At 41.7% G+C, this 25194-nt stretch overlaps 1 protein-coding gene across 2 annotated transcripts in view; it reads right to left on the bottom strand.

The window, feature by feature from the left end:
* The window catches only part of MICU2 (mitochondrial calcium uptake 2), a 175728-nt gene that overhangs the window by 31776 nt on the left and 118758 nt on the right, over positions 1 to 25194 (bottom strand). For both annotated transcript variants that reach the window (XM_069969829.1, XM_069969828.1), the window contains exons 3-5: positions 16342 to 16373; positions 14664 to 14739; positions 6750 to 6797 (exon numbers count right to left, since the gene is read on the bottom strand). In XM_069969829.1, coding sequence (XP_069825930.1) covers positions 6750 to 6797; positions 14664 to 14739; positions 16342 to 16373 — 156 coding nt within the window. The remainder of the gene's footprint in view (positions 1 to 6749; positions 6798 to 14663; positions 14740 to 16341; positions 16374 to 25194) is intronic.

Consider the following 25194-nt stretch of genomic DNA (forward strand, 5'->3'; position numbering starts at 1 on the left):
AACAATTCATTCCATACTTGTTATTATCTATTCAGTCTCCTTCGCCCAGTTCTGAGCTGCTGCTTTCTGTTAAGGACACACAAATCTGTGCGTGAGCTTTTCTCTCTGTCTCTCCCTCTCTTCTAAGACAGCTGATGTAAACAAGTCCGAGGCAGGATTTATCTGCAACTTTGTAGATTCTTTGCAATGCTGAAAGGGTTAATCTGAGGACAAGTTGCTGATCTCACTTTGGTTATCCCTCCTGGCATTACAAAGTTGATACAAAGTTACAGATAGGAACTTGATTACATCAGCTGTCTCAGAAGGGAGGGGGTAGAAGGGGGAGACGGAGAGAAGAGCTCAACACAGATTTTAGTTTCTTCAGCAGAAAGCAGCAGCTGGGAGGAGACAACTGAACAGATAATAAAGAGTTTAGAATGAATTGTTAGTCTCACTATGGGCAGCAACATATGAAAAGTTATGTTAGTAAGGAATATCCCTTAGGGTGCGTTCACACGTACAGGATCTGCAGCAGATTTGATGGCGGAGATTTGAATCTGCAGCAGATCCGCAGATTTGATGGCCCAGAGTTACTTTGCATTGAATCTGCAGCTTCAAATCTGCGCCATTAAATCTGCTGCAGATCCTGTACGTGTTAACGCACCCTTAAACCCTTTGTCAATTGAATTAAATATAAAGACAGATCCTAAAAACGTCACCAAAATAGAAGCCCAGAAAAACACTCTATTATTGTACAGCAATATATTATATCAGAGAGTCAAAATGTCTTTCCCAACAAACACCAACAACCATTTTACTAAAGACGGGAGCAGAGAAAACTGTTATTATAGCAAATGCCAGAACGGCAATTTCTAATTCTGAATTTATTTTTCTAAATCTCCTATTTTTGCACCTAAACCTTGTGATACAGTAGTGCCCCAGACAATGGCACCTTCACAGCATCTAGAGGACAATACATGAAGCCTATATTTACAAGAACGCTTATCACATCCCACTGACGTTATCTGGTGCGAAAGGTCGACGTGGAGCCTCCCGTTCTGTCCCTCGCACCCAGCATTAGTCTAGGGTTCATAATGAGAGGAGCCATCTCTCTGTAAAATGAACCTGAAGTGGGAGCCAGAAATTAAGAGCTGCTGGAACGTCCAACGTAAAGAAAGTTTGCTCTGGAAAATGAATTTTTCTTGATGGAATGTTGTTCTAAGATTTCTTAGATATTGGTTGAATTCTGATGCCTCCTGAGCTAAGTGGAGTGGATCGGTATGAAATATAATTCCTCCGCACAGACAGAAGATGTTTGTTTCTAACAAGGGTCTTGTAATCTGTTACAAAGGCATGAATAGAGGAAAGTACAATGTCTCTCAGAGAAGGCGGCCACCGCCTATTAGGGGTATCTGCGGTAATGAAATAATGGTTGCCCTCGCTCCATGAATGATGCTTTCATTTCATCTGAAGATGATTGCAGAATGTCATAGCCGGCATTGTGTCCGTGGAATTCCAAAACATCTGACTGGTTATTTTTATGTGGAAAGTTACCGGCCATCAATTCTACATTATATGGATTGCACACAGGTGTGAACGGGGCTTTTCCAACACTTACAGGGCGAATTATAAGTGTATGATTTAATTACTTTTTTTTTATGAGTCAGTAAGGATATGGTCCAACCATCTATGATTTTGTGCCCCGCTCTGAACTCCCCTAGCAACCGCTGGACGTATGGGTACGCCAGGGTATTCTAGGGGTTAAAGTGTCGCTGTCGTTTTATTATTATTATTTTTTTTTTTTTGCAGAAATCAATAGTCCAGGCGATTTTAAGTAACTTTGTAATAGGGTTTATTAGGCCGGTATTCAGAGGTCAGAGAGGTCAGTGCTGACTTTAGAGGAGATAACCCGGTGATGAAGCTGTGAATTAACTCTTTGTCGTCCTGTTTTGGTGCCTCATCCCCCTCCACCCCTCCCCTCTCCATAGAGAACAATGAAGACAGGGGGAGAGCTTCAAACTGCTTTTTCATGATAAAAAATGCATTTCTCCGCTAATAAACCAATTACGAAGTGTCTTAAAATCGCCTGTACTAAAAAAAAAAATAAAAAAAAAATGGAGAACTTTGGCACATTATATGATCTCAGACACCTCAGATGATCAATGATCTGATAAATAATATTACTCTATACATAAAACCATTCGGATTAATAATCACGGTCCACTGACAGGGATGAAGAATGGCTTTCTGCCAACTGGGTTCAGTTAGGTGCTTTTTACCCCACAACATTTGTATAATAAAAAAAAAAAAAACTTTGTTCCCTGCTATGTACTTAGATTTGTAGTTCACAGCCGGGAAACAGCACAATTTGCCATCATCCAACTAATGCGCCAGCCTGTATCCATTATCATTAAACCATTACTGGGTATTGCTGTTAGCACCACTGGTACCATATGTCCATCTCGCCCAGTACTCAGGCCGGTGGGATTTGACCAATCTTTCCCAGCTACAACCCTGCTGCCCACAGTATGCGTATACGTTCACAAAAATAGTTTTCATAAGCTTGGACGTACGTGGGTTCTACGCTATGAGCAGATAGTGGATTTTTCACGTTGGATTTTTGTGCAGGAATTCATCAGCTCAGAACATGGCCAGCCATGAGGATTAGTGCTCTAATACAGGGTGGTCATCAGCTGCATAGGCTGACATCACCCTATATATTAGAGCCAGTCATATGCCAATGAACAAGGCAATGGTTCATGGTGTTTTGCCCAGTAAAAAAAAAATAAAATAAAATGACCACATCTCCCATATAATAGGGAATGTATGGCTGCCAAATTATGGAGGCAGAGTGCCACATGAACAGACCAGCAAGCTTTCATGCCACCATCCCAGTGTGATCCTTGGAATATGCTCTTTAAAAGAGCCTGGTGTCATAGATTAACCAAGCAATTGGCCACGTAAAGGCCCTTTGAATTGAAGGGGTTATTCAGGATTATCTGCTTACTCTCAGAAACGGCAGCGCTTTTGTCTGTGTGTGATATTGCAGCTCGTTTCTAATGTAATGTATGGAGCCATGTTGTAATAACATAACATGAGCTAAGCACAGGTGTGGCACTGCTTTTTTTTTTTTTTTTTAAATCTCTATGTAGATCCTGGATAACCCCTTTAAGAAATCTAATTTACATGCGGCATCAAAATGTGCACAATATCAGCAGGGAAACTGAGCCAAAGTGTGGATCTATAATCCAATCCCATTCAAGTTGCAGATATGCTGCAGACTTACCGCAGTCATCATCCACTGACTACAGCTGTGAAATGTATAGAAAACTATGGAAAACTCTGCAACTGCGGATTTTGAATACATAGATATTTTTTTCTTTTTTTTACAACAAATCCCATTTAAAAATTCCGTGATTTGGAGTGTTTGGAGTCTTATAGCTGTGGAAAATTCTGTAGATCAGGCTCCACTCCTGTGTGCAAACTTCCAGACAGTGTGATTTTCCATAAAAGTAACCAACTGTCCAGTAGATGGCGATAGACGTGTACTACAACTTAGTGTTTGCCAAATATCTACCTAGTATTGAATCTATTGATATTGATCGACAGTAACCTCTGTTCTTTGGCTCTAGACACAACTAAATCTTGCACGATATGGAAAATCCCTTGAAACATATACATAGATAGTAATGGAAGCAATGAGTATATAAATCCATCCAAACATTACAACTAATGATCCTTTTGGGGGTCTGATAATCCCTAAGTAAGGGGACCCTATACATATATATGACCCATTGGCTAGTGTGGCACAGTGTCTGCCCCTCTGGCCTCCACTCAGTGATCACTACCTATTTGGCTAGGGTACGAAGAAGGCTCCAGAGCCCCCCCCCCACCCCCCAATGACTCAATGTGTTCGAGATCTATTCATATATATAGTCATATATTACTGTACGGAAGGAACCTCTCAGTGTTGCTCAAGAGTGGAATGGACTATATACTGGAATAGCCTCGACATCAGATATTAAGGGAAAGAAGGATTGGACATGGCGGACTTCCTCTCTGGCAGCATATAATCCCGTCCTTCAGTATAAGTATGCATGCTCAGCTGAGCGTGCACGTTTATAATGGAGTCAGCTGTCAGCCAAACCAGCGCTGGCATCTCAAATGCACGGCCAGTTTTATTATGACATCTTGCAAACAGAACTATAATTCACGTTAAACTAGTTTCTTAAGGTAGTTCAGCTACAACCCTTGAGCTGAATTAAAGGAGGATAAACAAATATAGTTCCCAGTAATCCAGATATTTAGGAAAATCTTTGCGCGGCAGGTGGTAAGACGTCTACAATGGCCGCACATTAAACACACACGGGGAAGAAGTGAACAAGTGATAAGAAAGATAAATAAATCAGGCAGTAGACGGCTCCTAAAGCGCAGTGGGCTGTGATTTATAGTGTCTATGATGTATAAATGTCAGCAGTGATGTCATCTGTGTGAGTAAATCAGATTAGGTCCGCTGTGTGGAGTGTGTGCTTCCCGCTGCAGGTTCTGCACATTCCTGGCTTGCACTCCCCTTTCCACCGTCTCACCTCTAATAGAATCTTATACTATTTAGACTTATACCCAGACTTTTCAAACTTGACAGAACTGACCTCCCATGTTCAATGCTCTGTAGACATGTATCAGTGATGACGTAAAGGGGTTATCCCTGAATTAAAGGTCATCACCTACCCACCTAACTGCACGGTGGGAGTCTGAGGGTATGTGCACCTTGCGGAATTAAAGGGGTTAGCCAGCGCTACAAAAACATGGCCACTTTTCCCCCTACTGTTGTCTCCAGTTCAGATGTGGTTTGCAATTAAGCTCCATTTACTTCAATGGAACTGAGCTTCAAAACCCCACCCAAACTGGAGACAACAGTAGGGAAAAAGTGGCCATGTTTTTGTTGCGCTGGATAACCCCTTTAAACAAAGAATTTTAAGCGGAGTCCGTGCGGTGGGTTCCACTTGAAATTCCGCCTGTCCTATTGACTGTAATTTCTCACGTGCAATCAGAGAATTGACATGAACTGTAATTCAGAGTCAATGAGCCAGGCAAAAGCTCAAGCAGGACCCAATTGCAATTCCTTGCTTAATTCCATAGTGTGCACATACTCTGACTGCTGTAAAACCACTGATCAGATCAACAGGATCAGCTGTGCACATGCTCGGCCACTAAGCCATTCACTCTCTATGGGACAGCCAATAACAGTCCAAGTCCCCAATTAGAGTTAGAAGATGACGACCCACAGAAGAAAAGCCTCTGCCTCTGATGACAGATCACTGACAGTGTGTTAGTATCTCAGATTGAAGCTCGCCAGCATGGAAGCGATCCATAGTAGGTTTACAGAAAACCATTCTGATATATTCATATCTAATAAGTCATTAGGTTTCTGTAATGTACAGAACACAAATGTCAGAAGAACCTTGGTTGGATTTGATCTAACGACCACAATGTCACTAGGTCTTCCCAGTATTGTGCCAGTATATAGGCTTATGATGGCTGTGATCACATGGGCAGCCAGGAGTTTCATCCGCTGAGTGCTTCACTACCTAGGGGGTATACACTTCCATAGATAAACTGTCTATATAGATGCGCAGCTGTGTCTGTACACTTACGCATACTTTTAAACAGTTTTGGAGCTCCCCGCATCGTAATGAATCATGATGCCAGGAGCAGGCATTTACTTACCCCCACTATCCTAGACCCCCCCAGAAAAGGCGTCACAGACTTCTCTACCATTCTAGACCACCAGGAAAGCAGTCACTGAATTCTCCACCATTCTAGACCACCTGGAACGCAGTCACTGACTCATCCACCATTCTAGACCCTCAGGGAAGCGGTCATTGACTTCTCCACTATCCTAGACCACCAGGAAAGCAGTCACTGACTTCCCCACCATTCTAGACGACCAGGAAAGCAATCACTGACTTTTCCACTATCCTAGACCACCAGGAAAGCAGTCACTGACTTTTCCACTATCCTAGACCACCAGGAAAGCAGTCACTGACTTTTCCACTATCCTAGACCACCAGGAAAGCAGTCACTGACTTCTCCACTATCCTAGACCCCCAGGAAAGCAGTCACTGACTTCTCCACTATTCTAGACCCCCCAGGAAAGCAGTCACTGACTTCTCCACTATACTAGACCACCAGGAAAGCAGTCACTGACTTCTCCACTATCCTAGACCACCAGGAAAGCAGTCACTGACTTCTCCACTATCCTAGATCACCAGAGAAGTGGTCATTAACTGCTTCACTCTGCTAGAAAAAAACAGGCAATACCCCTCTGCCAGCATAGATGCAGACAATACACCTTCCACTAGAACAGACCACCACACAATATTGGTAATGCATCACATCATTTCAAATCACGAGAATTTTTGGGTTCCCTTACCATGCTTCTCCTGTTCCATATTCACAAAAACACATGCTGAATTTTTAAAGTGACTTGGCAGCAATGTAAATATTGGAAGTAATTGTAATGTGTGGAGTTTTACCTGATGATAAAATTGATGTGTATCACGTGTGGATAACTAGTGGAAAAAAACTTATCACTATTGAGAATGTTTTTATAAAGAAAAAAAATGTCTAAAGTCATAGATATGTATACACTGTATCCACGGTACATTACAGCATGCTGTATTTCATAGACGCCCATCTGGTTACACTGACAGAAATAAAGCTATAGCATTATGTACAGTAGTCACATGTGTATAATGCACAATACCTACTTGTAAGAATGGTCAGCAGAAACAGGTACTCTGTGTAGGAGATCAGCCCTGAGGAGGAGAACAGGGACATGGTTAGACAGCCGCATAGAGCCCGCTCCCATTGCATGCAGCACTGCAGGCATTTCAGCACATTTTTATTAGTGACATAGCAGTTTACATTACCTTGTCACATTTACACAAATAATGGCAGAGCAGATAAGTTTGACATTATTCATTGTGTCATTGGTAAGACTCGCACCGTGCAAAACCGCCTCATGTGTTTGCAGTGCACGGAACATGAACTTTTTTTTTTTCCCCGCTAGAATGCCAGCATCTGTTTTATGTTTTTTTTTTTTTTTTTTTACTCAAACCAAGTAACATTTATTTGTTTTAGTAAGACGTCTGCATTAAATCTCTTTTGTAATATGCTTTCACTATTCCCTTAGACTATATACCGTTATATAGCTTTTCATCTACACTAAAAAACAAAAAAACAAAAAAAAAAAAAAAAAAAATATATATATATATATATATATCCAGGTGTGTCTGCAGGTGAATTAGAATATACCAGAATCATGCTGACAAAGCCCAAAGAGCTGAGATATGTGGTGTTGTTTAGTGTAGTCCTCAATCTGTTTTAGCCTGCCTCCATGCAAAAAAAAAAAAAAACGCTAAATGTTGTGACCAATAGCAGATCTGCCATGGATTTTACATTTTAGAAGGCGGTGTGAAATCCACTGCAAGAGTCAAAATGATAAAAAAAAAAAAAAAAAAATAATCACATTCTTGTATTATGTTATATTAACTTATTTTTTTTTTTTTTACATTGCATGGCAGCAGTAAGGGGCGACATAGCCTCTCTGTTGCCACCAATGGCTGTTTTGGGAACAGCAAAGCTGCACAAGCCTCGTCCTTGCACAGTTCCATATGACTAGTGCTGCTGCTCACAGTCTTCGAGATTTTGAGTCTCCAATAATGTCTTTTTTGTTTACATTCTGAGTTTTATTACATTTTTCATATAAAGAAATTACAAACAGCACCTGCAACGGTGCGAATAATAACAAGCAATATGGCGAACCAATCCAGCAGAACAGACCATAGTGTCTGCTTTAATGTATGTTAGTATATAGAATAGACAGCCACAGCATAGTCATGGCTGCGGTACTACAGACACAGACAGCTTTCCCCAAGTCTAACGCCTATTCTTAATACCTGTATTTGGTGTTGCATATTCTAGACCCCCCAGTGGTTCTACTGAACTGAATTTATAATGTCCGAGATCTATGGTGCAGTAACATTAATTGAATGGTGGAAAAATTTGGGTGTTACATCTAGAATACAGAATGATAAAAACAAGTACAATATGAGCAAGTACATCCCTGTTGGCCATAATGTTACCTTTCTACTATAGACAGAAAAAAAGACCCTTCAAATAACACCCTATATATAAGTTTTTTAGCAATATGTGAATATAATACAACTAGAGACAAGTGCAGGGTGTTACTCTGCGATATTTTTAAACTCCTTTGTAATATATAAAGTATTTTAAAACCTCTCAGCAGCTGAAAAAGAAAAACGTGGATAGCCAGGAGCCCATGGGACTATGGAAAGACAGGTTACTAGATACACCGGCTTTGGCCAAAAAAGAGAGGTTTCCTTCCCTGTGCAATATGTCCTTTCCGCAAGGTGATTTCTTTCTACATCATGAAATGAGGTTGGAATATACTGGTGTGGTTCAGGCTGAGCTTTTGGCAGTCACTGCTGGATTATAGACCATGCAGAGGGGCTGGGAAGAGGCAGCGTCCTTTCATTCCTTGTGTGTTTGAATACCTTGAAACACATTGCAAAGCCTGACAGGCACTAGCGGGATTAATCACTCAATTGAGGCTTATACAGTACAGAAGACATTTCACTGTGGCATGTTAAAACACCGCTTAAAGAAAAGTAAACCCCATTTACTTCCGTTTACATTGAGCCAAATTAATAGATAAAGGAAACCCATCAGTCTCGAGAAGTAAAGGGTGGATTGTAATTACGCTTCGGATGGAAACGTGAATTACAATGGGATCTCAGAGGATGCAGCGGCATTGTAAAAATGGGAATTCTTGGGTAACAACCAACAGGCTCATGTTCCCAGACTGTCATGTCTGCCTGGATACGCTAGAGCCGGGGTGTCAAACTTTCGGCCCTCCAACTGTTGCAAAACTACTATTCCTATCATGCCTGGACAGCCAAAACATCAACTTTAAAGTGTCACTGGCCTATTTTTTTTTTTTGGGGGGGGGGGGGGGGGGGGCAAAAATCTATAGTACAGGAGATTTTCAAGAAACTTTGTAAGTGGGTTTATTAGGCAAATATGCCATTATCTGCATTCAAAAAGACTTTCCCCAGGCGCCCCCCCTCCCTCCTCTCTCTCATTCACTGCTCATTATCAGGAAATCTCGATGCTTTTATATCAGTCGGACCCTGTCTGTTCTATGAAGAGGGGAGGCAGCAGAGAGCAGAGAACAAAGGATTCACAGCTGGAGCTGTGTGAAAGCCGGTATTCAGAGGTCAGTGCTGACTTCAGTGAAGATAGCCCGGTGATGTAGCTGTAAATTAACTCTTTGTTTTCCTGTTTTGGTGCCTCATGTCCCTCAACCCTTCCCCTATCCATAACAGAACCATGAAGACAGGGGGAGAGCTTCAAACTGCTTTTTCATGACTAATAAACCCAATTACAAAGTTTCTTAAAATCACCTGTACTATTGATTTCTGCAAAAAAAAATTTAAATGACAGTGACACTGACACTGAACCGACTGTTCCCTCACTTCCATAGCCTACCTACCCCTGACAGATGCCATTTCCATGAGATAACAGATTGCTTTCACATAACCTATCTGTGGTTTTAATATTCTGGTGTATATTCAGTATATAACTAGGCATGCCATGCCAGGCTATCCAGCACACATTCTTGTCTGTTTTAATGGAATCCTTAAATAGGACTTGTTTTAGGACACGCGATCCCACTGCCGTTCTATAGGAAACCATGCTGTAACATATAAACAGTAACGCATAGGGGCTGTGATTTGTATATTTTTAGTTGTATGGGATAGGACAAAATAAAAAATTCTGTAACTGCAATGTCCTTTGATGTGAGCGACAGTGAAAAGAGATGTCAGCACTGCCCAATCTGCAACGGGAATGGGTGTTTGCAGAGGTCACGGTCAAAATCGCTGCATATCTCTTGCCTAACATGGTTATAGAACATTGTTTTAAAGGGTGGCTACCTATAGGTGGCACTAGCAAGAGTTTTCTTTCTTCTGGAGGAGACTTAATTTGCATACTCTTTTCCCTTGGTGCTTTGCCTGTAAGTCTCCATACACCAGCTGAGTCTCTGCAATGAAAACCTGTACTCTCCCTGAATGGCTATTCCAATGAATGGTTATTATAGGCCTAGCAGCTAGTAATAGAAATTTTGGCTCTTTTTTGTGAGCTGGATCTTTTGGCTCATATACTGTAAAAGTAATGGAGACAGTCAATGTAAATGCACTATTACACATTGTCAGGGGTACACTATAGAGTATACTGGGGGAAGGAGAAGTACTGAGACAGTGTTCCTGTAGGCCAGTCCAATACTGCTGTGTTTTTTTAAGGGAATTAAAGATAAAGATGCAAGATGTAAGTTAAGAAAGACACAACAGTGTTCAATATCCACCTATAATCTAGGCTTGCTTGGAATAGGTTTCTATTAGATGAATTGGTCCGTTTGTCTGTAGCAAATCCTGATTCACACCCTGAAGCTTCTGAAAATCCTCACTTCCTGGTCCACTCTGTCTACACTCCTGTCCTCCCCCTCCCTTCTGAGACAGAGGTCACATGATCGCTGTCTCCTCTGTTGCCCGTCAAGCTGTAACACCTCATCTGTAACCCAGCCCACCACTGGCAGAGAAACAATAGCTTCTCCTGAGTAGTATAGGGTAAAGGAGACACTGTTTCATTTCTCTTTCTCTTATCTATCTTGTAGATGGAATAGATAGACAAAAGATAGAAAGATACTGGGGGAAATTTATTAAGGGCTTCTGTGCCTAATTTTTGGTGAATAATTGGATTTTTCTAATGGAAGTTCTATTTATGAACCAGTATCCGACAGGGGAACATTTTTTAGATGCGACTTTTTTTTTTTAATCTGCCTGTTTTGAGTATTCACCCAAAAAGTTCCCATAATCCAGGATAAGCGCCCAATTTATCATCTGCGACTTTAAAAGTCGCACAAACAGGTGCAGGCTTATGTCTGGTCAGTACTAGGTGAATATAATTGCGCAATTTTTGCATTTTTGCGACTTTTTACTTAGATACATTTATTATGGCAGTGCTACATTTTAATGAATCAGTCACAAGCTACTAGAACAAAATACACATCAATCCCCATTAGAATTGTTGAACACGTTAGACTCCTTAATAAATGTCCCCCAAAAGTGTTTAATGCGTGCGTAAAGTAGAAGTAAATCGAGCCAGCGGTAGGCAGATCCTATAAAACAGGGACGGGTACCCGGCACTTGGCTTATGATGGGATATGTAGTTTCCCGGCCAGGTGGCATGATATAAAAGTTGGATCATTTATAAAAGTTTAAATCTGGGTCTAAGAGCAGCGTAGACAAGTGGGAAAGAAGTCGAACAACAGGTAGGGGATTGGACCAACGAGCAACAATGATAAATGTAAAGGGGCAGACCATTTGTTTAGCCTGGCTGCAAAACCGGTCAGGCCTTGTGAAGGTTCAGCAAACGATCGCTGTGATCTGTGCTCATTGTTTGCCGCCTGTCGGCCCCAGTTAAGGGGCCCCTTAGAGATTATAAGGAGTGGCTCTGAGGAGAGTCGTGAGAGTGAATTCCCTTCCTTCTTAGTACATATGCCCCAGAAAGCCTAAATGTAAAGGGGTTATCTGTCCCATTTGCACTGCTATTGATGCTCTAACACTCTTCATACGGGGGCTAATGGATAAAGGTGTCTTGCGGAGATCAGCTACATGCCACTGACAGGATAAGACCTATATTCATCACTTCTTAGTATTAATCCTGGTCTTTGTAATAAAACTATTAATAATCCCTCTAAATTGTAGGCACCTCGATGAAAGTTCATTTCAGAAACGACATCATGGCTTAATGTATAATTATGTTTGCTGAGACATATAAGTGCAGGCTCCGTACAGTACGAGGAGGGGGACGGCGTCCATTTACACTTTGCGTATTAACTCTGACAAGAATATTGCTTTTTTTTTTTTGCCCCCAAGAGAAAGGAAATGTTCTCTTTGGGAAATAAATTTCCTTGCAGATATATTTTATAATTACAGGATTAGTCCGGAGTAAGCCGACACCGCATTTATCTATAGACTGCTGACTAATTTCTGACCTTTCTCTGTGTGAAATTTAAAAATGTGCAGATGGGTAGAAGGCAGGGGCTGAGCCGATAACCCGTACAATAATGATGGCCTATACTCTTACAGGGCTCCTCTGTATTAACTGTTTTCTCTTCAGTCTGATAAAATGCACACAAGGTTGTCTTTACAGGAATGTTAAAAAACACTAAAACGTGTGACGTTAAAACTGCAATAAAGATGCACAAAAGAGTTAAAAAAACAAAAACAAAACATGCACTAAACCCTTTCCCATGGCAGATGAAGAAAAGGTTGGATCCTAAATAAACACTGTTGTTTGGCTCCTGCCACTCACTATCATCGGGTCTATGATCCATTTAGTCTTCCAGTACTTATCAGCTGCTGCATGTCCTACAGGTAGTGGTGTATTATTTGTAGTCTGACATGGTGCTCTCTGCTGCCACCTCTGTCCATGTCAGAAACTGTCCAGAGCAGGAGATGTTTTCTATGGGGATTTGCTACTGCTCTGGACAGTTTCTGTCATGGACAGAGGTGACAGCAAACAGCACTGTGCCAGATTGGAAAGAATACACCACTTCCTGCAGGACATACAGCAGGGGATAAGTACTGGCAGACTTGAGATTTTTAAATAAAAGTAAATTACAAATCCTTAAGCTTTCGGATACCAGTTGATTTGAAAGAAAAAAAAATGGCAGCTCCATCCACTTACTGGTAGCTGAGAGGCATGGTGGTTTTTGACCTGCAACTTCCCCTCTTGACTAATTTCTACTTTTTGCCAACTCAAATATCTGACCTAAAATTCACTTACCTGCCGACCGGAGACAGGACATCAAGTGGCAGAAACAAAGTCAGTATTCTGCTTCATGCACCCAAGAGAGGGTCAAAACTCTTTACTGACTTAATGACAGATGTGACTAGTATACAGTAATACACAATATTCAGTCATCATGCACCTACAATAACCCGAAGTAGTCATGTAGCACATTTAAAGGGATTTTCTATTAAGGTTTACTCCTCAACTGCAGCCATGGTAGCCCAAATGCAACAACACACCATGCAGTGGGATTTGTATGATAATGCTCCAAAAAGTTGTAGTTTATCATCAGGGAATAGAGAAACATTACTGGAGCTCACCAGCTGAAGGCCTGGATGATGTAACCTAAGAAACTATGCAGAATGAGCAAGATATTCTTTGTATATGTGTGTTTACTGTAGAAAACCCCTTTAAGAGATGGCGTTCAGGCACAAAACATGATAATTCATGGATGTACTGCATGATGATGCATCCATGTGAATTGGAGAAACCTAAAAGGGAACACACAGACTGAGAAACTTGGCCTGCAGCTTGATCCCAGTGATTCTGCACTCAGCATAAGATCTTCATAGTAGCATCGCGTTTTATAATCTCAGCCTGTGGTGATTTGCTGCAACAAAAGCAAGAAACTCCACATAAAAAATGATTTCATCCTGTTTTCTAGGTTCCCAGAAGGAGAGGGGCGAATTGTGTCGTTGTCCCAAATCTCAGGATCAGCACTATGAAAAGTAGGTGGATTCTTAGAAAATGATAACATACATATATAGTGACTGCAACCCAAGTGATTTACTTACCTTTTACACCTCTTGTACTGATACTTCTGCGGCCATTGTGGTTCTAAAGTGTCAATCCAAAATAAATGTGGCAGCTAATACACCTGGCCTTAGTGTTAAAGAGAAGCTGTCAGTCCTAGATCAGGCTCAGAGTGTGTCAACAGGGCTGTGCTGAGCTGCAGTATTCATGCCTTATCGCTCCCCCACCTCTTCCTGTCCTGAATGATTGATGCGCAGGGCTTGTCTTCTAGCACTGAGCCCTATATTTCAGTCAATCAAGGCAGGGAGGGGTGGAGCTGGTGGTATACTCAGCACCGCCTCCATGACCATCTAGAACCGCCAGATTTCCTTTATAGTGCCAACTTTACCACCACTAATATGGCCAGTTCCCAGCTAACATGTAGGAATGATGCATCATCCCCTTTAACATAGAAGTAAATTTGAGCATTGTAGGGAATCTAAAAGTGGCTGTACATCTTATGCTAAAGTTGGCTTAACTGGCCACCACAGGTCGATATGTCAGTATAAAATTTATAGGGAACCTCTGACTCTCCACCAATATATGATGGTGGAGAGAACAGTTGCTGTGATAGTTTTTTTTTTTTTTTAAGTTTCTAATAAAAAGAAAAAAGTAAAAGGAGTAAACCATTCCCAACCCAACCCCCTACATGTCCATGACTGACTGTTAACACCCTATCCTTTTGTTCTAGGAGCAATAATCCTCCGCAAGTGCAGTCTGGCTGCGGCTTACCCCTCCCCACACATGATCATTCTGCCGTTATGGCAAATGTATGGGCACCTATATCCTGCATCTCCCTGGGCCTATAGCTGGCATTATCTGTTATCTAGACATTACATTAGTATTCCTACAACACCGGCAGCACAATGCTTAACTTTATGGGCAGACTGGAATGCAATAAAATAAATGACTATGTACCGTGTTAACGTGTTTCATTAAGAGAAAAGACTCACCGTTATCGCCTAAGTCTCGGAAAAATTTTGGACCTGGTTTAGCCTTAGCTGCCCGAGAAAGCATTGCATCAAATTCCTATAGAAGAGAAAACACATGCTTATATCTGGCCATACAATGATGTTTTATAGTTACATTTATTTCTAAAAATTCTAATAACTCCTTGGATTTATCCCCCAAATGATAATCATGCGAGAGAGATATACAGGTAACAGTCCTCCTTAGTGTGGCATAGCAGCAGATGGTAACGGTCAGATGTAATTGCCTACTACATCCCGCCACTAGAAAGGACTTATCTATGGCACTAGTATTTTTATGTCTTTTTCTATTTTGTCACCAGGTTGCTGTCTATACCTAACAGTCCCCTATGGCATAGTGCTCACACACTTGGAAAAACGTTGAAACAGCCTCTTAAGAGAACAACAGGGAGTTAGTGTAGCACAGGGCTCAGCCTCTGTAGGGTGGGGGGTGCTCCGTTACCAATTATTCAAGGGGTAACAGGGCGTTTAGACTGAGAGAGTTGTACCATCTATTTATGTTTTTCTGAGAGCTAAAGCAATACCCTTAACCTCTGAAAGACATATGGGGCACCAGGAAGATCCCTTAAAGGGGTGCTCTGGGCGGGGGTTATTTTTATTGTATGGCCGGGGAGGGGGTGGATATAGAGGCCGCCAGTCACTTACCTCCCCAGTTCCAGCACCAGGTCCCGGATCTCATTGCCCCGTTCTCCCATTCAGCTGCCGCTTTCTGGTTTGAGCTGCGGCTTGAGACGTGATGTTTCAAAGCAGCTCAGCCATTCAGCTGCCGAGGCGGGACTCTGCTCCGACCGCTGAATAACTGAGCTGCCTTGAGACGTCACGTCTCAAGCCACAGCTCAGACCAGGAAGCGGCAGCCGGACAGGAGAATGGGCCGGCACGATCTGGGACCCGCTGCTGGAACCGGGGAGGTAAGTGACCAGCGGCCTCTATATCTACCCCTTCCCTGGCCATACAATAAAAATAACCCCAGCCCGGTATGTTCACACTGAACAAATTCAGAGGAAATCCCGCCTGCCTCAGTGTCAAACGGTTTCTCTATGGGAGGGCTCGCATTCCTCCGCTCAAAGAATTGACAGGTCAATTCTTTGAGCGGAGAGCGGAGGAGAGTGGAGGCACGCGAGCCCTCCCATAGACACACTGTATGACACTGAGGCAGGCGGTGTTCCTTCGATTTTGCTCAGTGTGAACATATCCTTATGCTACACAAGTACAGTACCAGTAGACATTCATTGTGGCATGAGTGTTACACAAGGTTACACTAGCGTTGGACTTTAGGGAAGCTTTTGCTATTACACCGTTATCTTGTCTCGTAAATGGAATGGAATGAAATAAAACGTCCATACAATCTGAGTCAGCACTATAATATGGAATGTATATTGAGGATAGTGTAAATGGATTGGCCAGGATAAATCATTTAGAAAACACAGCATTCCTTAAGCAGAGTACGTAGCACTGTGTTAGTGGGTAGGTGTGGATGGCGCATACCACACGGTGGACTTTTAACATGAATTTCCTTCCCTGTATCAGATGAGTAAGACAACAGGTAGTCGGTTGTAAATACTTTGAGGCAGATCACTGAATTCATGACCGATACGCATGGCTCAGATGTATGAAATAACTTCGGCGGTAAAATTTTCATACCTTTTTTGTCAGTATCCGAGCGTTGGTCTTATCTAAATAGGAAAAAACATAAGAAAGACTTAGTCACTGCATTCGGCTTGGATAAGAAGTATGAGGCACAGAGGGGATAACTATTAGTCAGGTTTATGGCCTATTCCAGCTATGCAAAGATCCCATCATAATATGCTCACAATGAGCACAGTCCAGACTACACTAAGGCAGAGGTGAATCACTATGACCTGAAGACGTTCCAGGATTTTTCCATTCAACCTGAGAAATGGAGATTAAAAGGGTTTTCCAATGATGGAGCCCGTTTTTTAACTGTCTAGTAAATTTTAATATTGGGAAATAACATTTTTACTACACGTTCATACGTTCCTTTTGCTTGTGATAAAAGCGGTCTTTATTGGCCCAACATGCTGTAACAAACGTCCGGTTCTTTACTCTATATTGTTATAAGAAAGTGTAGTGTAAGAAGGATAGTGTAGGCTGAATTCCTGGCTAGAGTGTACAACAACAAAAAAGGAAGTTTGTTACAGTATGTACAATAAACAGGAAGTGGGTCAATGAAGAGCGGAAGGAAATCATGAAAGACCAGAGACTAGTAATAGTAAAATAACTTTAATCAATGAATATATAAGAAAATTCAAGACCTGAAAGTAGGTTTCATCATCAGACAACCCCTTTAAGGCTACTTTCACACTGCAATATGACTTTCCAGTCCCATATTCCTCTGGCAGCCATTGAAATCACAAGGATTTGGTGTTTAAAATAAACACCCCTGATCCTTCATTCCCTCACCATCTTCTGTTGGCGGAAAGTTGGCACACCGTCAAACATATAAGATAGTTGACTGGTCCCTATGACATAGTCTTGTTCAGCTAAGTTTTCTCCTTTACACATGCTCGTCTTACTGCAGCCGTATAGTCTATCCATATTGACTGAACTCCATGTATAGTGCTCACGCTATGTTTGAACAGTGTACACACATCTTACATGGCGTTCAACAAATAGTACAAAGCTCATGCATATAGGTGGCTGTTTTCAGAAGCATGTATAAAAAGGTAAAACACATTGGGCCTCATATATTAATGTATATTCAACTTTTTTTACATTTATGAACCCCCTGAACCTTGTGCAACTCATTTATCAAGGTTAACGGCAATGTGTTTTCCCAGTGACAACACCAGGGAGTGCCATCGGCTGATAAACATGTCGCACCCTGAGAGACTGGTGCACCACTGCGCCATAACAACTGTATATAAATCTCCCATTTCATTTATTAATAATATCTAACAAAAAACTTGTTTTTAATTTTTATAACTGGGTTGTTTCCTTATTTGAGCCTAAAGTTGTCATAGAGGAGGCCTTATATTTGGGAATCCCTTTTTGATGCAGAACGTTTCCATATGTGGACATACAGATATCATAGAGGGGGTCCTAAGCATTGGAATCCCCCAATGATTCAGATGAGAGAGCCATTACTGAAAACCCAAGACAAGCTATTGGCAAAAAAGCCAATTTTTCTGGCGGTATCGACAAATCATACCCATTTGGTTTATACAAGGCCAGTCCTATCACATGCCATACTACTACTGAGAAGGTGCCCCCCTCGAGGACCTAGGCAGTGCTGCTCCTTGATGCTGCCGTGAGGAGGATCGGAGAAGCGGCTATTAAAAGCATATGTTAGAAGGAAGTAAGGCTCTAGCCACGTGTGCTACAGGGGGACCTGACATGACTGCTATAATAGTGGAAGGTCCAACCCAGCCTCCATGAAGCAGGCCATAATGCAGGGAATACACTCCTGGTAACCATACATAGAGGTGAGTTGGGCTAAGATGGGACTCCGGAAACCCTAAAAAATGACTTCCGTTACTAAATGTTCAGAATCATGTAGTATAAAAGAGTTACCGCTTGTTACCCGGCCAGCATTCTGAATCTACAAATTGCAGTTATGACCTTTAGCACAACATGAGCATCCCACCACCAAGTAGTGTATAAGCAGGGCAGGCTATGGGGTAGCACTCAAAGGCCGCAGAGGCACACTAGGGCAGGCAGCCTACAGCCATATCCACATCTACTGCAATCTATGGTAAAGGTTAAGGGCCGCACCGTGTGCTTCCAATGAATCTGTTACTCAGTGTCGTTCTGAGGAAATCTTCCTACAAGTTGAAGCAATAGCAAGACGATTACATCCTCTATTAAAGCTATATATACATACAGTAAAAATCAATCCAGCACTGTTGGGGTTGGTAATGACAGCAATGTCACCATTACATACAGCACTGTTGGGGTGTGTAATGACAGCGATGTCACCATGTTCTGGTAGATGACTTGCAAATTTTCTACTTATCTCTAGAAAACTCCTTGAACAATATTGTCATAAACGTTAATTGAAAAAAAAAACCCTATAAGAAAGCGAGGCGACACACGATCTACACTTAATCCGAGTACAGAACACCATTTTCTCGTCTTCTCGAGTGCTGTGAAGTAAGGATAATGGTTGGGGTTAGCAAGTCTCTTTCATCTTATAAAACATTAGCATTTTTATTATCACCCAGGCACATCTCCGGATTGTTTTCTCAGTGACCGTGTTCCTTTGAATTCCGCTGTCATTGTTAAGCCTTTTAACTGTATAAAAGTGATGGGTGTTGCGGAGTGCAAGTGAGCACTAGCTTTAATTCGTCCAAGTGCATTTCCAAACTCTGATGTCAGCCTTGTTCCACGTATTTGTGTTGAAGCATGATAGATCATGGAAAAAAACTATTTCCAGTCTCACAATTAGATCTGACATGAAACCACTATTGCCCGTGGCAAATCGGAGTCAGAATCAGCTGCGTTCGGTGATGTTATGTTAGTTACGGCTATCAACTAATTTGATTCGCCTAGTCGCGGGCACAGTCTCCTTCTGACGCTATCTAAACATATTAACCTAGCTGGTGTGTAAATGTGGCCCTCTGCCTGTATCATCATCATCAGACGCTTGTAGCCGGTGACTATTTGCCGCATTCTAAGCAGTATAAACAGAGCATGGAATATCTGAGATAGGTGGAGACACGCGGAACAAAAAAAAAAAAAAAGTACTATATGTTGGGAGCCAAAATTCCATCAAAGGTTCAGAGATCTGCAGAAAAAGAAGTGTTTTTTGATCTTTAAGACTTCTAATAAAAGCAGAGCCAGCTTTTCTTAAGCTCTACACTTCAGCAAGTGGCACGTAAACTACATAAAAAATTGTTTCTTTGCTTTAACCCAACACGCACTGGATGGAAGGTCTAATCCGGTCACAGTGCGCAAAAGAAATAGCTCACCCAGCATATACATATTCTGAAGATGTAAAGCAGCCTTACGGGAAGTGAACCCCGGGGTTTGAGCCATGTGAAATAATCTAATAAGGAAATGCCAACCTAGTAATTCCCTGATATAACGGGAGTCGCTTCTCCATAAGCTTTTGGCCCTACATGTTTTGGCAGAAACTGGACATTTCCAACCAGACGTGAATTAAAGTGCATGTCCACCTCTGGTTTATATAGAGCATTGATCGACATATAATATGGGCAACCTTATTAATACATAGCATGACTTATCTTGTACTGTATCCTAAAGTATATACCATACTGTTCAGTATTATGGGTTTCAGATGTCAAGTCTCTGAGAATCTCTTTTGTTCTCAGTTTGGGCATGGGTTTTGCAGCTCAGTTCCATTGAAATAAATAGAGCTGAATTGCGATACCACACACAACCTGAGGACAGGGGTGGCACTGTTTTGCAAGAAAGTTTTTTTCTAATCCTGGATAACCCTGTAAACAGAACAGAAACAGTGCTTAGAAAAAGTATGAAAAGGGATAAAAACGATGAACAAATCAAGGAATACAGTTATACAATAAAAAAGAGGAGAAAGACCTAAACATATTTTGTTTTCTTGGCTGTGGCAAGAACAAGAGACTCACAATTCCGACTCTGACCAAGTAGGTCTTTGCAGTAGACTTCTGGACTGTTTCTGGTACACCCTGGGTAGTAATTTAGCAATTTTTTAAAAGTTATTTTTTAAGTAAGGATTTGCATTCAATCCACTGAAGGGAAACACATCTACAAGTTTTTTTTTCTTTCAAACTCCAGCAAAAAAAAATTGTTTAAGAACCCATATTTCCATTTGTCAGATAGGAAATAATTTATCTTTTTGGATTGGGGATGCCATAAATGTTACTCCTTGGAAGTCCATCCTCACCTGGATTTTTTGCTTGGCCTGGCATTTCTCCGAACCTCATTCTCTTTCGGCATGGTCTGGTGATATCATGGAACATGCTGTAGGGTATATACTATAGTCACAGGAACCCAACCACTGTACAGCCATTTAACCAGAAAAATCCACACCAGTCTGAGAGTCTGGTGTTGTACTATTTCTGGAACAATGTCCATTGCCTGGTTCTCCTCAGCGTTATTGGTGCCACAGTAATCTGCTCCAACTCCTGCTCCCTCAATGCAAAAATCTGCGTTTCCTTTGGTTTCATCAGCTGGGTCAATACCTCTCTGCTCACGGAGGCTGATCAGAGGCACTTTACTCTACTTCTCGCATTAAGCTGCTATATCAGAGAGCAGCCTTGGCCAAATAAAAGATAGGAAGGGAAAACAGTGTTGGAAAAACAACAGGCATTAAGTTAGTCCTTATAGAACTGGGGTGCTCCTTACAAGGATACTGCCAATCCTTTAGTGCAAGGAGTAATTGCTTAAACCAAGCACTAATGTTCTACATGTACATGCTTCCCTAGCATGTGACGTGGGTGTGAATGCAAGGGCCAGTTCACACTAAGGAAAATTCTGAGCTGAATCCTGCCTGCTGTCTGTTTCAAGACATGTCAATTCTTTATGTGCAGAGGCTTGCAGAGTGGAGGCGCGCGAGGCATCCTATTAAAACAGATAGCAGGTGGAATTCCGAACAGAGTCCGCAGGCGGGGGTTCCGTTTGGAATTTCTGCCTGTTTTCCATAGTGTGAACAGTCAGTCGATTTCCACTCACCTTTCAATTCGGTTGAAAAATTGAGTATAATCAACCACCATCTAGCTCATGTGGAAAGTCAGCAAAAATCAAGGGTTAGCCTTTTAACCATGGAATATAATAATGTGCCCACTACTCACAGGCAGATTGTATTGTCTACAGGGTTTCAAACCCCCAGAGAAAAAAGTTCCCATCCTTCTTTATCCAGATGGGGTCTACATACATTTTTACCCTGCATTAGGGTTGTGGAGAATTGCAATTCATGGCATACATTTATACCAGATGGTGGAGCATCCACCTCTACCACCTTTCAAGCTTCTTTCTGCATCTCACTGTCTGGTCACCGCCCAGGAGCTTGTGCACCTACTACCTGGTCCATTTTTCCGGTGAGCTGCATCTTCTACTCTTTTTATATATTACAAATAAATTTATACCACCTTTAGCTGAAGACTCTTGACCCTGGATCTCTTTGTGGTCATTGTTCTGTAGGCTCGCTTTAAACCTGATATAACCTATCCTATTGGCAATGTAAAATGGGCACCCATTAATAATTTGAGTCGAGAAGTCAATACCCTCCTGAGAACTGGTGCTAGGGGTACCCTCAGGCGTAACTATTTTAGTCATTTTGTCCATAACTTAGCTACACTGAGTGGTAGTAGTGCTATGGCACAGTGTTCCAAATTCCTTCGGAGATAGTTTTGTCCGGAATGTTTCTGTGGCTACTGAACTGTTATAATCCCCCCCACGATTGTGTCTATACCAACACTGGCATCTGTATCCGTAAATGTTCTCTGCATCGGCCTATTGCCTTTTTTTTACCAAGTCATTGATAGCCAACCATGACGTTGCCCCGTTATAGAAAACTGCTTGTCAATGACTTTTCAAGGTTGATTTAAATAATTATTTTGCGTATAAGTCAATACAATGGTAGGGGGCACACTTCTTATGGTTCTCTGACTGGCTGGGCAATTTATAGTGTTCGTATGGTAATTTAGGATGTTACATATATATTACTCTCTTGTAGTTATAGGAAGACACTTTATATTAAGGAACTAGATTTGAAACAACATTGCTTAACGTTTAGGTAAAGGTGTACTTTTAGACCAAAAACTAGATCAAACATTTAAAGTTAAAAAGGGAAAATGGTTAATAGACGCACAGACTGGCAATGAGGTGGGAGGATTCCTGGTGCCAGGAGGCAGATTGCTGCTATTTACATAAGTAATAAACAGAGCCTGGTAATCACATAAAGCATCAGACTGCTCACTTGGCACCTGACCCCTTTCTTCTCTTCAGATCATGACATTGCCTGCACAGGAAAAGCGGGGCAGACAAACTTAAAAGAAGCAATTTAACAAGATCATATAAAGTGCAGACCAACTGCATAGAAGAAAAGATAAAGAATTATACTAGGAAGATGAAGAACTGGGTGGATTTCTGAGCCGCAGATAAAAACTATATTGAGAAGATCAAGGAATAAACTGAATGCTAAGCAGTAGAAGTAGATCTACAAGCATATTAAATGAAAAACAGGATAGTTTCTGTATACGTCGAGTACAGGGGAAATCTTTACATGACTAAGCATGTTGCAAATCCTGCAGGAAAGTGTATAGACATACTTGAGGTATACAGTATATTCAGTGGTGTAGTGGTGACCCTACATACTGTATGAATCGATACGGCACTGTAGTGACAGAGCTGCGCGACTGTGTCATTGCAGTGCTGCAGAGATTCAAACAGTTTCCACGCTCCTGGCATGATGTAGCAGTATCATGCCAGGAGCGGGGAAACTGTTTGAATCTCTGCAGCACTACAATGACACAGTCGCGCGGCTCTTTCACTACAATGGGGTAGAGATTCATCCAGGCAGGAAACACTCCACTACAGGGCTTCCCCATCCGTAGCATCCATAAAATATGGCATGAGGGAATAATCTCTTAAAGGAGAAGTCCGGCGAAAATTTTTATTAAAGTATTGTATTGCCCCCAAAAGTTATACAAATCAACAATATACACTTATTAAGGGAAATGCTTAGACAGTGCTTTTTTCCTTGCACTTACTACTGCATCAAGGCTTCACTTCCTGGATAACATGGTGACGTTGTCCCGGAGGAGCGATCTCCGTACCTGATGCCGGCCGGGGACCTCTCCAAGATGGCGCCGCCCGCGGCTCGGCACTCGTTAGTTTTCGGCTGCAGCAGCCGAAAGCAAACGAGTGCCGATCTCATTGATCTTTGCTGTATAAGTATACAGCAAAGATCTCAATGAGAGATCAAAGTGTATATACTAGAAGTCCCCCAGGGGGGCTTCTAGTATATGTGTAAAAAAAAAAAAGTATTGTTTTAAGTAAAAAGCCCCCTCCCCTAATAAAAGTCTGAATCACCCCCCTTTTTGGGGGTTTTAAATAAAAGTAAATAAATAAACAAATAAATAAACATGTTTGGTATCGCCGCGTGCGTAATCGTCCGAACTATTAATCACATTCCTGATCTCGCACGGTAAACGGCGTAAGCTCAAAAAAATCCCAAAGTGCAAAATTGTGCATTTTTGGTCGCATCAAATCCAGAAAAAATGTAATAAAAAGCGATCAAAAAGTCACATATGTGCAATCAAGATACCGATAGTAAGAACACATCATGGCGCAAAAAATGACACCTCGCACAGCCCCATAGACCAAAGGATAAAAGCGCTATAAGCCTGGGAATAGAGCAATTTTAAGGAACATATATTTGTTAACAATGGTTTGAATTTCTTACCGGCCATCAGATAAAAGAAAAGTTATACATGTTATATATCATTTTAAACGTAACGACTTGAGGAACATGCATAACAAGTCAGTTTTACCCCGGGGCAAATGGCATAAAAACACAGTCCCCCCAAATAAAAGAAATGCGTTTTATTTGTTCAATTTCACCTCACTTTGAATTTTTTTTCTGGTTTCGCAGTGTACTTTATGCATAAATTCAGCCTGTCATTGCAAAGTACAATTAGTGACGCAAAAAATAAGGGCTCATGTGGGTTTCTAGGTGGAAAAATGCAAGTGCTATGGCCTTTTAAACACAAGGAGGGAAAACCGAAAACGCAAAAACAAAAATTGGCCCGGTCCTTAAAGGGTTAAATTAAACTAAGGCATGACCTTAAAGGGATTCTCTTTTTCTAACAGGTTTCTATTTTTCCGATTTTCTTTTAGTGTACATTATTAGGGGGCAGCCATCTTACATGAGCTGTTTTTAACGACATTTAGAGATATTCTTTACAGTAAACCCCAAGCACACAGGCAACAGTGGACAGGACCTCAATAGGAAATAGTAGTGAGCAAACTCAGATTTTTACCACAGGGAGGGCGCTAAGCTGCGAGCTTCTGATAATCTTTTCTCTTTCTATACCTTTTTCTGCAATGCTGTACAGCAGCCTCCTCCTTATCATCACAGACAGAAAGTCTCAGCTTCATTTCAGGCCTTGTGGTCTGAATAAAAACTGTAAGGTTTCAGGTTCCTTTCAAAACAAATAAAACAAAACTGAAAAACATATATACAAAAATATATGTTTAATGAAAACTTGACATAAAACGAATGTACTATCAGATACAACACTTTGGGGGGTTTTACATGAATGGAGCAGTGCCAGCACAGGGATGCCGGTGGCACTGTCCTTTTTTTGTTATCGCCGCCGCAGGGATGGCGCAGTCTTCCCGAGCACCGACCCGGCATGAAGCATGGGGAGAAGCCAACCTCCCCCCAGTGTTACAATCTTCTTTCTGTGAAGTGGCTCCGTTAGAATTAATGGAGCCGCATCCCTGAGGGGTGGGGGTTTTATCACAGAGGGGGTCGGCAGGCCTGCCCCTAGTGCTTCATGCCTGGCCGGTGTTCTGTAAGACTGGTGC

This window comes from Dendropsophus ebraccatus, chromosome 5, assembly GCF_027789765.1.
Source record: "Dendropsophus ebraccatus isolate aDenEbr1 chromosome 5, aDenEbr1.pat, whole genome shotgun sequence".
NCBI lineage: Eukaryota > Metazoa > Chordata > Amphibia > Anura > Hylidae > Dendropsophus > Dendropsophus ebraccatus.